This window comes from Anomalospiza imberbis, chromosome 22 (assembly GCF_031753505.1).
Source record: "Anomalospiza imberbis isolate Cuckoo-Finch-1a 21T00152 chromosome 22, ASM3175350v1, whole genome shotgun sequence".
In the NCBI taxonomy this organism is placed as follows: domain Eukaryota; kingdom Metazoa; phylum Chordata; class Aves; order Passeriformes; family Viduidae; genus Anomalospiza; species Anomalospiza imberbis.
In genome coordinates this window covers 1925078-1939006 of record NC_089702.1, presented here as the reverse complement: position 1 = coordinate 1939006, position 13929 = coordinate 1925078, and the positions used below count along the sequence as shown (strand labels likewise).

The following is a 13929-nucleotide window of genomic DNA, read 5'->3' as shown; positions in this document are numbered from 1 at the left end:
CCCCTTGGTCCAAGTTTTGGTCTGGGGTCTTCTAACACCTTGCTGAGTTTTTTCCCCAAGTCAGTGCAGGAAGACATTCTGGGCTGACAGAGGTACAGTCTCTGCTGAGGCTGCAGCTTCCTGATCTCCTGCTCTAGCTTCAGGCGCAGCAGGGGACTGAAACAGCCCCAGTCACAGGATAAACACAACTGAGCACACAAACCATCAGTGTGTTATTGCTGCAAAACGTGGCATATGTTAAATTTTCTTAAGAAATTATGTTCTTTGATGTGTGATCTTTGTATACTTTCAAGACTAATCAACAAGAAGAGAGACTTAATCTGTGAAACAGAGAGCAGCCAGCAAACTGTAAGTCACATCCAGGTGTTAGAAAGACAACTTGTTCCTGGAATTGCCTTGTTAAGGTTTAGGCTGGACATGCTTCTTTGATCTCAGAGCTAGGGAGAGGTTAACAGAGCTTGTGAAGGAGGACAAACCACTATAGTGGACACCAGGAATGTAGAATTTACAGATGCCTTCAAGGACATCTGGCAGAACTCCCAAGATAAGGAAGAAACTAACAAAGCCAACTCAGCAATTGTGTTAAAATCAGCTCCAAGTGGGTAAAAGATAATTCCAGCAGGGGCAGATTGCAGCCACCAACACACAGACCACTGACCCAAGAAACCCCCCAGCCCAGAAGAAGATAAAGACTGAGCATGTGGACTAACTAGCATGAGAAATGAGAGAATCATTAGCCAACAGAAGATAGAATACTAATTATTAAAAGAGCTATGTTACATGTAGCCAATGCACACTAATTCATTTGTTTGCTAAAATGTATAAATAATAAAAAGTTTTAATATTTGGCATGCTTGATTTGTGGAATTCCACCAAGCACCCATGCTTGTGCAACTCTGACATAATCGATGTCTCCCTAGACTGTGTAATTATTGTCTTGTTACACACCAAGGTAATCAATGCAATTTTTGTGAGCAACATTATCAGTGTTCTTCCCATACTAAAGTCAAAGCACAGCACTCTGCCACCTACTGTGCTATTACAGACAGAATCAACTCCATTCCAGCCAAAAGAAATTGTCTTATGTCTTCTTTTAACACACATAATATCCACTCCTCATCTGCGAGAGCCAGTCACCACACCACCCATCTATTACAGTTATGAGGCACAGCTGAAGGAGACTTTGTTTAGCCAGGAGAGGAGGCTCGGGGCGACTTTGTCACTCTCTACACCTCCCTGAAAGGCTGGAGCCAGGTGGGGCCGGTCTCTTGTGCTGTGCCTGCAGTGAGAGGACCAGGGAATGGCCTTGAGCTGAGACAGGGGAGATTCAGGTTAGATCAGGGTGGTCAGGCCTTGGAAGGGCTGCCCAGGGAGGTGGTGGAGCCACCACCCCTGGGGTGTTCAGGTGTCAGGATCTGGTGCTGGGTGATGAGGTTTAGGGGTGTTATAGGTAAAAATTATCAAGCCGAATTAATAATTAATAAAATAGATTTTTATTTCACGACCGAGATTCAGTCGTAGAAAGCCACAATCAAAAAAACAGTGCCGAGTCCGGGGATCAGCGCTGGGTGAACACAGGTCCAACCACTACAGCAACCGATTTGTTCTGTTCACGGATACTGTCTCTGTCCAGTCAGTTTTTATACGGTTTTTTTCCGCCTGGGGCAGAGGTTCTCCTATTCCTCTTGTTGCTTCAAGTATTCATGGGTCTCCTTTTCTCTGTGCTGGGCTGTACAAAAAGCCACTTCTGGGAAGAGATGAATGCTGATGTTGGGTTAAGGGAACCTGGTATTGGGATGCATGTTCCCGATAACGCTCCTGACGACTCTGACTATCTCGATATAGATATCTCAGTGTATTCATCGCTGGGTGTCTCCTAGATGGTCCAGGCAAGGGCCCATTTCGCACAGGGCCACGCTTTTTCGTTTGTAAATGAGGTCTTTCTGTGGTTTCACAACCTTTCCTCGGCTTTGTGGCTTAAAACTTTTAAGGATTTTTCTTACAGGCATCATTTATTACATACATATATTTCACATAAACACAAATTATTCCATAACATATATTACAGGGGTCACAGTGGGAGGACAGCTGGACTGGATGGCCTCGATTATATCAAAGGTCTCTTCCAACCTCGACAATTCTGATTCACTGTCCGGGGTCAGTTCATAACCAGCGCCTAAGGCTGCAGCAGTCCCAGTCAAAAACATCAGGATGAGTCTAAGCCTAGCTCCCTTTATCTATACGGGTTTCTTCCGGCTGAACATTCCCCAGCACCTCAGGGCGGTTTCAGGGTCTCGGCCAGGGGTCGGGGCCCTGCGGCGGCTCCGGGCCCGGCCCGGCCCGGCCGCCCTCGATGGCGCCGCGCCCACGGCGTTGCCCCGGCAACCGCGGCCGGGCGGGACCGGCCCGGCCCCACAGCCGACCCCGCACCCGCCCCCACAACCAGCGCCGGGGCGGCGGCGGGCTCGGACCCAGAGCGGAATTCACACCCGCCCCCACAACCAGCGCCGAGGCGGCGGCGGGCTCGGCCCCACAGCCGACTCCACACCCTCCTCCGCAGCCGGCCTCGAGGCGGACTCGGCCCCGCAGCCGACCCCGCACTCCGCCCCGGTGCAGGCGCAGCCCCAGAGCGGACCCCGGCTGGCTCCGCCATGGAGCTCGAGGAGGACTTGGGTGAGGCTTGAGGCTTGGCTGGGGAGGGATGGGAAAGCGCTCGTCGGTCCCGCGGGCATGGCGGGGACTACACCCGCCCCACTGGGGTCTGTTCCCCCTCGGGCCGGGTTTGTCACTCCCCCCGGCCCGGGCCACGTCTGTCCCCTCTCGGCCCGGGTCCGTCCCCATGCCCAGTGCCCGAGCCGGGCGGGCCCTCTCGGTGATTGCAGCCCAGGTCGCCGCAGCAGCTGGTGCGGGTGAGGTCCAGCCTGTAGGATTTCACTGAATAAAGCGACTTCGTTCGGTTCGAGCTGCCTTCCCCCCGTGTCTCCCGGCTCAGCCGCTCCAGGCGGTTTTGGGATCGGTTTCAGTGCAGTGTGGACAGGGACAGGTACGAGGATCTCCCTGCACGTGGCATTGTTGTGGTGGTGCCTTTGGTAGTTTCAGCCGTGTATAAATTGCAGCTGCTGACTGCCTGAGCTACTCCTGTGCTGCTGGGCGTGTGGTGCTGAGGGCTCTGCTCTTCCTCTGCTGCTCGTCTCTGTCCCCTTTCCCTTCACTGGAACCACACTTGGTCTTGTGTGTCGCCAGTTCAGAGAGAGAAGCTACTGGAAAAATCTCCACCAAATACTGTTTAGTCTTGTGAATTCCTTAAACACACAGTGCTTAATCCTGCATTTACATATATCAGTGATTAATATGCACTACTGGGTATCTTAGCCGTGAGAATAAAGACTGTGTGCCTGATAAAGGGTGTATCTTGGCCAGACCCCATAGTTGGAATGCATTCAAGGAGAAAAAACCCTCCTCAGAAGGGAGGAGAGGATGTTTGGAGGAGCATCCCCCACGCAGCCAGTGCCAAAAAAGAGTAATGCTGCTTTCTAATACTGAAATTACAGTGTTAGAGTGTTTCATTTTTCACAGCGTTTTCGGTGACAAAGCCACTTGTGATTGCTCTTCCAGAAGTAGCTGGGCCAATGCAAAGCCAGGTGCTCTAATTCTCCCGAGTGGGCTGTTGAGGTGAGAGGTGCTCAGAGGCAGCAGCACTGCACAGCCCAGATGGAGACAAGGATCCTGTGTGTCCCTTCTCTTTCCAAGTGGCTCTTAGCTTGAATTCTGTTCGTTGGGACTTCTGGAACAGCATTTTAACAACTGCTAGCCTGAGGTCTGATGAAGCCACGTGTGTGAGAGAGGAGGGCAGAGGCGGCAGCAGCAGCAGCCAGTGCCTAGAGATGGGTTAGCTCCTGCATAATCAAACCCTAAATGTGCTGGAAGCTCCTGCAGCAAGAGTGGCAGAGCAGAAAGGATGGGAGCAGCCCAGGCTGCTTGGTGTGTACCCCACAGACAGACCCACAGGCAGTAGTGGGGCCTTGTGTCTCCTCCTGGCTGCTTCTCTTCCTCACTCAGAATATGCATCTTTATTAATATTTATATTGTAATATATTTTATAGACAATTATGTATGCATGGATTCACACTGCTTCATGTTCAATATGTTTGTTCCTCTGTGTTTTTGCTGCTTTAGTAACACCTCAGCTCCTAAATAATTACATGATTAAAAGCTTAATTCAGAGTCTCATGTACCATGTTAGGCACACTGCTTCCTCCAGAATGTAACTCAGTTCCCTCACATTCTGCCTCCAGCAAAACAAGCTGTTGATGGAAAAAAGATTTCGTTCAGCTTCTGAAGGCACTGGTGGGTGTGACATGATCCCACTGATCCTCCTCCAGGAGAGCTGGGAAGTGCTGCTGGCTTTCCCTTGGAGTAAGGGTGGTTGGTTCTGTAATAAGGTAACCTAAAGAGTTATTACGCTCAGTGGTGCTGACTCTCCTCTGTTTTAACTAATGTCCCAGTTATGAGAACTTCAGGTTTAATTAATTTGGTTATGCAAAGCAGGTGCCTGCCTTAATGAATAGTTTCAAACTAAGAGCAACTGGTTTTACTCCCTCAGACCACAGCCCTGATGTGGTGGTGTGGGGTTTTCCCCAGTGTGAGTGATTCTCATCTTCCTAACCAGATGCTCTTCCCTGTTCTCCTGTTCCACCAGATATGTTGGATCCAGAGAGGTTAATCCAGTGTCCCTTGGTTAAGCACCACTGGATCAGAGCACGGCGGTTTCCCTATCACCTGGTGAAGTGTAAGGAGGTGAGCTGGACAGGCAGTTGACTGAGTGACTGTGTGCTTGCAAATACCCCCTGTATTTGCAAGCCTTTGCCTTTCCTGACAAATAGCCCTTTAACTTTTATTTCATATAACTTCAGGATTTGTTTAGTGATAGCTCCAGGCACACAGGAATTCACCCATTCACAGTCTGGCTCTGTTGAAGGAGACAGAGATCCTTCATGGTTAGTTCAGGGAGGAGTCTCTGGTCTCTTCCAGCTCACAGGGAGGTCATATTCATTTTTCCACTTTCAGGATGAGGTGAGATAGTGATCATCAAGCAGATAAAGCCAGTGTCTAAGTAATTAGCAGAAGAGCTTGGGGATTGTCACTGGTCCATCTGAAGATGCCACAGTGTGGCAGGGGTCTGGGTGGAGATTGTCCCTCTTGGTTGGGACAGGTTTTTTGAGTTTCCTTTGCATCCCTTATGCATAAAATCCAATTAACGCTTCCACCCAGCTCAGTCTCCCATTGCTCTGTGCAGAACAGAGCCCTGACCCAAACAGGGACACTGCAGGCAGAGCAAGTTGGATCTTCTTGGCTGGAACTGTTTAAGAATCATACAATCACAGGATGGTTTGGGTGGGAAGGGACCCTAAAGCTCATCCAGTCCCACCCCTGCCATGGGCAGGGTCACCTTCCGCTGCCCCAGGTTGCTCCAAGCCCTGTCCAGCCTGGCCTTTGACGCTTCCAGAGATCCCAGGGGCAGGCACAGCTTCTCTGGGTAACTTGTGCCAGGGCCTCCCCACCCTCACATGGAGGAATTCCTTACCAGTATCCCATCTAACCCTGCCCTCTGGCAGTGGGAAGCCACTCGCTCATGCCAGGTGACAACAGCGATGGACACCTATGGACATGGCAGCCCTGGCTGTACCAGGCAGGGAGTGCCAAGGGCCTTGGATGTGCTGAAGGCAGGGATCAGCAGTGGTGGAGGAGGAACTGCCTGGAGCAGCCTTGGGTGTGAGTCTAATCCCTGACCAGCAGAGCCAGGCAAGCACCGGTCCAGTGGCAGAGCTGGGGTTTTCCCAGTAATGCTCTGTCACTTGCAGGAGATAATTTACTGTAGGTACAGCTGAGCTCTGCTACTAGAACTGGTGCCTGCCATAATGGAAATCCAGGTGGAATGCTGCCAGCTCCCTGGCTCTTCTAAAAGGCTTACGGAATTTCTCTGCCTGTATGCCCTCTTAGTTAAAATACATCCGAAGGGTTTAGATTTGCCTGATGTTGTGGTATTCAATTCTCTGAACAGAGAGAGACATGATTCTCTCTCCCAGGATTTTTCCTGGGAAGCTGTGAGATGTAGTGAGAAAGCTCAGAGAAGGAAGAAAACAATTCTTATCTCTATTTGCTGTGCCTCTTGTTTAGCACATGTGGAATGTGTTATGGAGATTGTTTACTGAAGAGTGATTTGTTAATTGGACACCAGTGATGGTTGTTTGGATTGATTGGCCAATTGGGTCAAAGCTGTGTGGTGACTGTCTCCAGACAGTCACAGGTTTTTCTTTAGTATCTTTTTAGTATGCTATAGTTCTAGTATAGTATAGTATTAATGTAATATAATTTAGCTTAATAAAAGCAATTTATTCAGCCTTCTGCAACATGGAGTCAGAGTGTGTCATTCCCCACGCAGGGGAGTCACACTGCTTCAATAAGATGTCTCTTCCCTACTGGTTTTAAAGTGGTTTCATTTGTCCTTTAAGCCACACAGTCATATCACCAGCACTGCAGGGAACTGTAGGGAGTTTGCTGAGAGTCTTTTCCACTTCAGTCAGGATTGCTCAGTTTCTGTGAATTGTGTTTGGAAGAAAAGTCATGTTCATTTCCCCTTTTGTATTTAGTGAGTGTCTAACCAATATATTTCAATTTCTTGTTTATTTTTGTATTTTTCAAAGTAACACCACAAATATACAAGTCTTTTTTTTCCTACGTATCAACAAGAGGTAAGTGAATTTGAGAGATGTGGCACATAATTTTGGTTTTCCCTTGTCCAGAGCAACCCTGAAATTGCAAAGAAATTGGCCACATGCCCCTTCAACGCTCGTCACCTGGTTCCTCAGGCCGACCTCAGCGACCACATCATGAAGTGCAATGACAAAGCCTTCGTGGAGCAAGATGTGGGTAAGAGACCCCCTGTGCACCCCGGGGACTGAGGTGTCCTCGTGGAATAACCCAAAATTGGGAGGCAAATGGTTGTCTATAGTTGTGTGTGACACAGCAGCTTTGGGGGAACTTGATCTCATTTGCTTGGCTTCATTGGGCAGTTTCTTGAGAACATGGCAGATGCTCTGGGTAGGCCTTGCATGTATTTTGTTACCAGGCTTGTTGAATGGAAAGGTTTTACCCAAAACCATGCCGCAAGTGCTTCTGGAAGGAGGAGTGGGATGCATTTATGGCCACAAGGATGGGCTGCTCCTCTTGCAGAGCTGAGCTCCCTTTAACTCTTGCACACCACAGGGCACACAGTTTTCTGTCTTCTGTAGAGGTGCACAGGCAGTGATGCCTGCATCCATGTCAGCAGGTTTCCTCTTCACTCCAGAATTCCTGCTCAGAGTTCCAGGGAGCAGAGTCTTCTCTTTTTCATTGAAAAAGGCAAATATTGCTGCATTTCATCTGTCTCCAACCTGTTTGCTTTGGGTGGGGCTTCCTCTAAAGCCCAGAGGTGTTTTGCAGCTTGAGCCAAAGTGTTTAATGGATTTAAGGACTGCTGGTCACTGTGTTTTCTCTCTTTCTGAAGTGAGCCGGTCCTGTGAGTCCGCACAGGAGCAGCTGAATAATGGGAGCACATGGCAGGCACCTCCATGTGCTGAAGACTGGGAAACGGGTGAGGAACTTGCCCATCTGCTGCCTTCTTCCTGGCCATGTCCTCCAGATCCTCTGGGGACAGTGTGAGGCCAGGAGTGCTGTTTGCTCAGGGCTGCCCTGTAGGGCACTTCACTTATGTTCCTTCATATGAACATGGATCTCTCCACCCAGCAGGCTTGGCTTGCTATAGAGAGCAATCCAAAATGCCTGCCAGAACAAGCATGGGAAGAGATTTCCAAGCATCCCTTCCTCCTAGAAGAGGAGTGGTGTACCTTACGTGTGGTGATAGCAACAGAAACATGTTCCTCAGTGAACATGATTCATAGGTCAACTTTTCCTCTCTCTTGAACATGTAAAAATATGACAGAGGTATTCCTGATGACAGAATCCCTGAATGGTTTGGCTAGGATGGCACCTTAAAGTTCATCTCATTCCATGGGCTGGGACACCTTCCACTATCCCAGGCTGCTCCAAGTCCCATGCAACCTGGCCCTGGACACTTCCAGGGGTTCAGGGGCACTCACAGCTGCTCTGGGCACCTGTGCCAGGGCCTGCCCACCCTCACAGGGAACAATTCCTTCCCAATATCCCATCCAACCCTGCCCTCTGGCAGTGGAAAGCCATTTAAGGCACTGATCTGATGGTGGTTTCTGGGGTTTCTTAGTTCTGGATCACAACATCTGCTTTCTTTCACAGACTTGCTGGAGGGATCTGAGTCTACTTTTGTGTGGGGTGTGATCAACTCTGCCATGAAAAGGTAGGGAATGCCGGTTTGATTCTTTACATCAGTGTTTGTTTATACAAATATTGCAGCCATCTCCCAGCCTCGCCTCAATGGCTGGACAGGAGCTGCCTTTGCTGCTGTACAACCCTGGGAGGAGAGATGCTGCTGGTTCAGTGTGTCCTGCTTCCTCATATGGCCTGGACCAGAGCAGGAAACCCTCAGGAGCACTGATACTGCTCTTGTGTGCCTGTGGCCTGTGCTCAGGGATGTCTGATGGATGTCTGGGCAATGTGCAGAGAGAAAGGTGGTCCCTTTCAGTCCTTGGGAGATCTCTTGTGAGCTCCTGCCTCCTGGGGCCTGGCAGATGCGCTGAACTTGGGCCCTGTGTCAGCAGAACCCTCCCCTTGTGCCCTTTCCAAAGGGTGGTCAGAGTTTGGAGCAAGGAGCTCAGTGCCCAGCTGTGAACAGGAAGGGGCTGCCCTGGCAGGCTAGGGGATGTGGTGGGACCACCAGAGCTGCCCAAGGTGTTTTAAGGTTTCTTTAACAGGTTCATTTAACAGGTTCATTTACAGTCCAGCAATAATCCTGCCCCTGGCAGCTCCGAGTTCTGTGTGAGCTCTTCCATAGGGGCTGACAGCAGCACTGCCTGGTTCCACCTGTCAGACTCTTTACAAGACCTTTGAGTGTTCAGAGCACATCCAGCTCTCCTCAGCACCACCAGCTTGGTGGCACAGCACCACCCCCAGGGCCTTGCTGCAGTAAAATACATAAGTAACCAGTCACTTAATTCCAGCACCATCAGTGACCAGAACAACTCCTTGCCCTCACGGATGCGGCCCCCTGAGACCCTCCCATACACCCTGCCTGCAGGCCTGTGAGTACTGAGCATGGGGTTGAGGCACCCAGGCCAGAGCTGGAGACAGCTCCTGAAATCTCTGCCTGTAGCAGCACTTTGTGGCTCCCACTGCATGGACAGGAGGGGTTGTATGGAACAGCTGCTTCTTGAGAGCAGCTTCTGAGGGAATCTGCTGCTGGGATCATCCTCTGTGTCCTTCCTTTGAGGCATCCTCTCTGTTCTTTCCTTGCTCCATTCCTGTGGCCCAGGTTAGGCAGAGCTGCTTCCTGGCCATGTTGGCTCTGTCTCTCTAAGCACACCGGTGCACAGCATCCCCATTATCCCCTTTCACCCCCGCACCCTGCCCCTGACTTAAACCATATTGTTCCTTTGCTTTGTGCTCTGTTCACTGTCAGGCCCAGCTTGGTCAGAGCTGAGGTGAAACAGAGTCCTTAAACCAGCACCACAGGGAGAAGAAGCTATCAAATTCCATCTGGGGAAGGGAGAGAAGGAGCTCCCCGTGGGGAAGCGTCTAATGCTGAAATCAAAGATTTTTATTTGCCTTTAGCAGCAAAGCAACAGGTTAAAGATTCTTTGAGGAATGATTGTCCTGGTTCCCACTGGGAGCAACTGAACCTGGTGCTCTCGCGGCACTGCAGACACAACTCCTGCACAGCCAGGAACTCTGCAATTGCCACAGTGTTGGGCTGAGTCTGGCAAACCAAACTGAAATGCCAGTTGTAGACAAGCCTTGTTGCCAAGGGGACAAGTGCTGCCTCTGCAGAGGCCACTGTCCCTTGGGGGAGTGGGGGAAGTTGTTGTATCTTTGTCCATCTCATGCAAAAATTGTATCTTGTCCTTTCTAGAATTCGGAGTATTAGTTCCTCCCCTTGGAACTTAGTTTTGCCCCAGCAGTAAGTGTCTCCCTGGTTTGGATGGGAGAGCTCCTGCAGCAGACAGACATGCTGTGGACCTGATGGCAGGACTCTACACCTGGCTTTTATTGCATAATGTGTTTCTTGTCGTGTTTGAATATATGCAACTGTCCTTGGTTATCAGATGTTTCCCCCAACTATTTGTTTTAAAAGTTACCCTCACCTTTACTTGGTGAATTTTGTTACTGTTTTTGTAAAAATAGACTGATAAATGTACACAGAAACCTTCCCAGCCCAGCCCTGGGTCATAGTGGCTCCCTGTGAACAGGAAAAACATCATAATTGCCAAGTCTCTGGTTTTGTAACAGGCAAACTTAGAAGTATTTTATTGTGCATGCTCTTTGTTTTTATTTTGTTGGAGTCTGAGTTTGTCCACTCAGGGTATGACAAGTGTTCAGGTTGGGTTTTAAACCGTGTTGTCATTTGCAGAGACTGCTTTGAGAGCATACTGACCTTAACTTTTGCACCTTCACAGCTTAAGCCTTACCTTTGTCACCTTAGGCCTTACTTTTGTCTCCTGTGTGTGAGGGACTTCCCCAGGCAGACCTTAGCAGAGAATCCTCTGCAAGTTCCTTGCATCACACACAACTCCAAACAGGGGAAGTTTCAGGAGGACACTGAGGTGCTTTTCCAGTTTCCATTAGAGTTTTGCAGTTTTCTAATGCTTGAAACATGTTTGAGAGCTCTCAGGTACCTGTTCTGTATTAGGGGAGGAAGGGAGTAGGAATGGTTTAAATCAGTAAAAATGCATATTTAGGACTGAAAATATTCAGATCAAGCAGTATATTTCTAAACATGCGAAGTACAAAATGGGATCTAAAGATACAACCATAAAGAATTAAGAAGCCAGACATAGTGTTTGTCTAGAAAGAGATTAATTCCTTAATATTTTCCCCTAAAGACTGGATTTCCACCATCTGTATACTAACACTAGAAAATACTACATGTTGACTGGAATGTGCAAAATTAGGATTCTTTTAAAGTTCTGTCAATATATGTCAAGGTTCTTGTTGGCAGTTTAGAATAAAAACGTTTTAAATGCCCTGAGACTGCTTTTCTTTGGAGCCAGTAAGTGCTGACATGGGAAACTCTCCTTTTCACCTTCATTTCTTTTTTGTCACTTGGAATGAAAGTGGTGACAAACACCAGCTGTGATTGTTTCTGCTTTGACAGCAGTAGCTCATTTGCAGATTTGTGGGCCAGAGCACTACAGTTTTACAGGTAAATGCCATAATTGGCAGTGGGTGAAAGCTGCTTCTGTTGGGACTCAGGCATATCTGTGCTGCGGAGGAGCCATTGTTCCCCCAGTCTGGGGTGAATCCAGCAGCCCAGCCTTTCTGGAGAGCACCAGGCTTGGAAGGTTGTGGTTGTGAGTTCCAACACCCCACAAGAGCTGGTGGGTAGGGTCCATGAGAAGTGGTCTGACTTGTAGGGTGGGTGCAGCCCACCTGTGACTGACACCTGAGATCTGACATCCCAGAGTGGCAATCCCATGTCCTTCTGGGCAATGTCCTCGAGCACATCCTGCACCTGCCACCTCCTGTGAAGGGCAGGGGGGCCAAAGGGCAGGGAGGTCGTGGCTCTGCTGCTCCTGCAGTGCTTTGGGAATGCTGGGTGAGCCTCGCCCAGCACTGGGAATGTTTCCAATCCCAGTATTGGCTGTCACTGGGCTCTTGGCTCCCTGTGCTTGTGTTGTATTTGACACAGAATATTTTTTCAGGTGTGTCACAGGGCACCTCCATGCTGGTGACAGAGTAAGGACTTTGCTGTGACATATCCTGGGTTGAATCCTCAGTCTCTTGTGCTGGGTGGGTCGTGCAGTGCCAGAGCCTTCACCCCATTCCCTGGAGGCTGGATGGGATGTCCTTGCCAGGAGCAGATGGGATGTAGAGTCAAAATCACAGACCTCGCTGGAAGGGATTTAAAGCCCATCCAGTGCCGCCCCTGCCCAGGGCAGGGACACCTTCCACTGTCCCAGGGTGCTCCAAGCCCCAGCCAGCCTGGCCTTGGACACTGCCAGGGATCCAGGGGCAGCCCTGGGTGCTCAGGGCAGCATGTGCCAGGGCCTGCCCACCCTCACAGGGAAGAATTTTTTCCTAACATCTAATCTAAGTCTCCTGTCTTAGTTAAAAACTGTTCCCCTTGTCCTATCTTTGCCTGTGTAAGAAGTCCCTTTTCCTCTTTTTTGTAAGCCTTTAGGCACTGGAAGGGGCTCTGAGGTCTCCTGGGAACCTTCTCTTCTCTTCTCCAGGCTGGATAGCCCCAGCTCACTGTCCCTTGCCACCATTTCTCTCTTCTGTTCCATGAGCCCGGTGTACTCTCCTTGGCCTTTCTGTGCTGACCTATATCCCCTGCCAAGTCCTGTTCCATCTGTGCCTTGGCTTTCCTGACCCCATCCCTGCAGACCCGATGCAGACATCCCATAATGGCCCAAGGCAGCAGATCCCTTTCGCTGTGTCCAGCACAGCCAAGGGCTCTGACAATATTCCTGCCCTGCATTTGCAACTCCAGGATAATTTCCAGTCCTAGTGGGCTTTAATTCCTACTGCCCCTTTCCAGAACGTTGATATGACTCTGATCCCTGATTCCCCTGTCCCCCTTCCTTCCTCTTGGCCCTTCCCCTCCCTAAGCCAAGGCACAAAGATATCCAAGAGGGGTGTAACAGGAGCCCAACGATGCCTGGAGGGAAAGAGGGAAACCCCATGCCAGGATTCCCCTGGGGTGCAGGGCTCCTCAGGGGAATCCTCAGCCCTGGAGAGAAAAGGGCTCCATCACCCACAGACCTTGCGGAGAGAAAGTGAGGCAGGAGCAGGGAGCTGACAGAGCTTTTCCCTTTACCCGGGGCTGGGGAACCACAACACCTCCACCTTTTATGGCCCAGGAAGAGATATTTTCCTCCTCCAGATGAGACTTCCAGCCCTGGGCTGTGTTACCATGGGCTTCTAAAGGAGGTTGATTTTTAACACATCCCATTGTGCTCAGACATTCCAGGGTTAACCTGAGGAAGAGTGAACAGGGAGAGGCAGACACAGAGCAGGCTTTGGGCCAAGTACAAACATCCTCTGGTACCTATCTACACTGTCTTCCTTCTAAATTAATTATGTCCCACCCAATCATCATCTCTTATCACTCATTATCTCCCCCTCTATTCCGAACATACTTTACCCCCATTTCATAGGTTTTAAGTGCTCAAATACTGACTGGTTTAGTTTGTTTAAAAACCTTTCCCTCTCAGATTTAACCCCAGCCAGCAACTAAACATCACAGCTCACTGCCACCCACGCAGGGAGATGAGGGAATTGGGAGGGAAAAAGTAAAACTCAGGGGTTGAGATAAGAACAGTTTAATAATTGAAACAAAGATATAATTAATAATAATTAAAAAAAAAATGAGGGAGGGGGAGACATAAAAGCCAAGACAGACAAGTGCTGGCCAGTACAGTTGTTCACCACCCTCTGACCCGTCCCAGCCCATCATTCCCAGTTTATATACTTGGAATGACTCTCTGTGGTGTGGAATATTGCCTTGGCCAGTTCAGGTCAGATGTCCTGGCCCTGCTCCCTCCCAGCTTCTTGAGCCTTTGCTCACTGGCAGAGCCTGGGAAACCGAAAAGTCCTTAATTTAGAATAAACACAATTCATTGCTGTGTTATCAACATTACTCCCATACTGAATCCCAAACACAACCCTCGGAACAGCTGCTGGGGAGAAAATTAACTCAATCCCAGATGAAACCAGGACAAAAAACCTTTCCTGGATTTCTTCCACATGCCCAGTCACACTCACACCCTCCTGAAGCATCAGTCCCATTTCCAGCTGCTG

At 49.6% G+C, this 13929-nt stretch overlaps 1 protein-coding gene across 1 annotated transcript; it reads left to right on the top strand.

The window, feature by feature from the left end:
• The first annotated feature begins 2622 nt into the window (after window positions 1–2622).
• On the top strand, window positions 2623–11155 carry LOC137486666 (gametocyte-specific factor 1-like). The gene is made up of 7 exons (XM_068212102.1): window positions 2623–2673; window positions 4700–4797; window positions 6804–6930; window positions 7547–7633; window positions 8311–8371; window positions 9132–9212; window positions 10040–11155. The coding sequence occupies exons 1-7, from the start codon at window positions 2652–2654 to the stop codon at window positions 10089–10091; spliced, it is 528 nt and encodes a 175-aa protein (XP_068068203.1). The 5' UTR covers window positions 2623–2651; the 3' UTR covers window positions 10092–11155.
• The last annotated feature ends 2774 nt before the right edge of the window (window positions 11156–13929 follow it).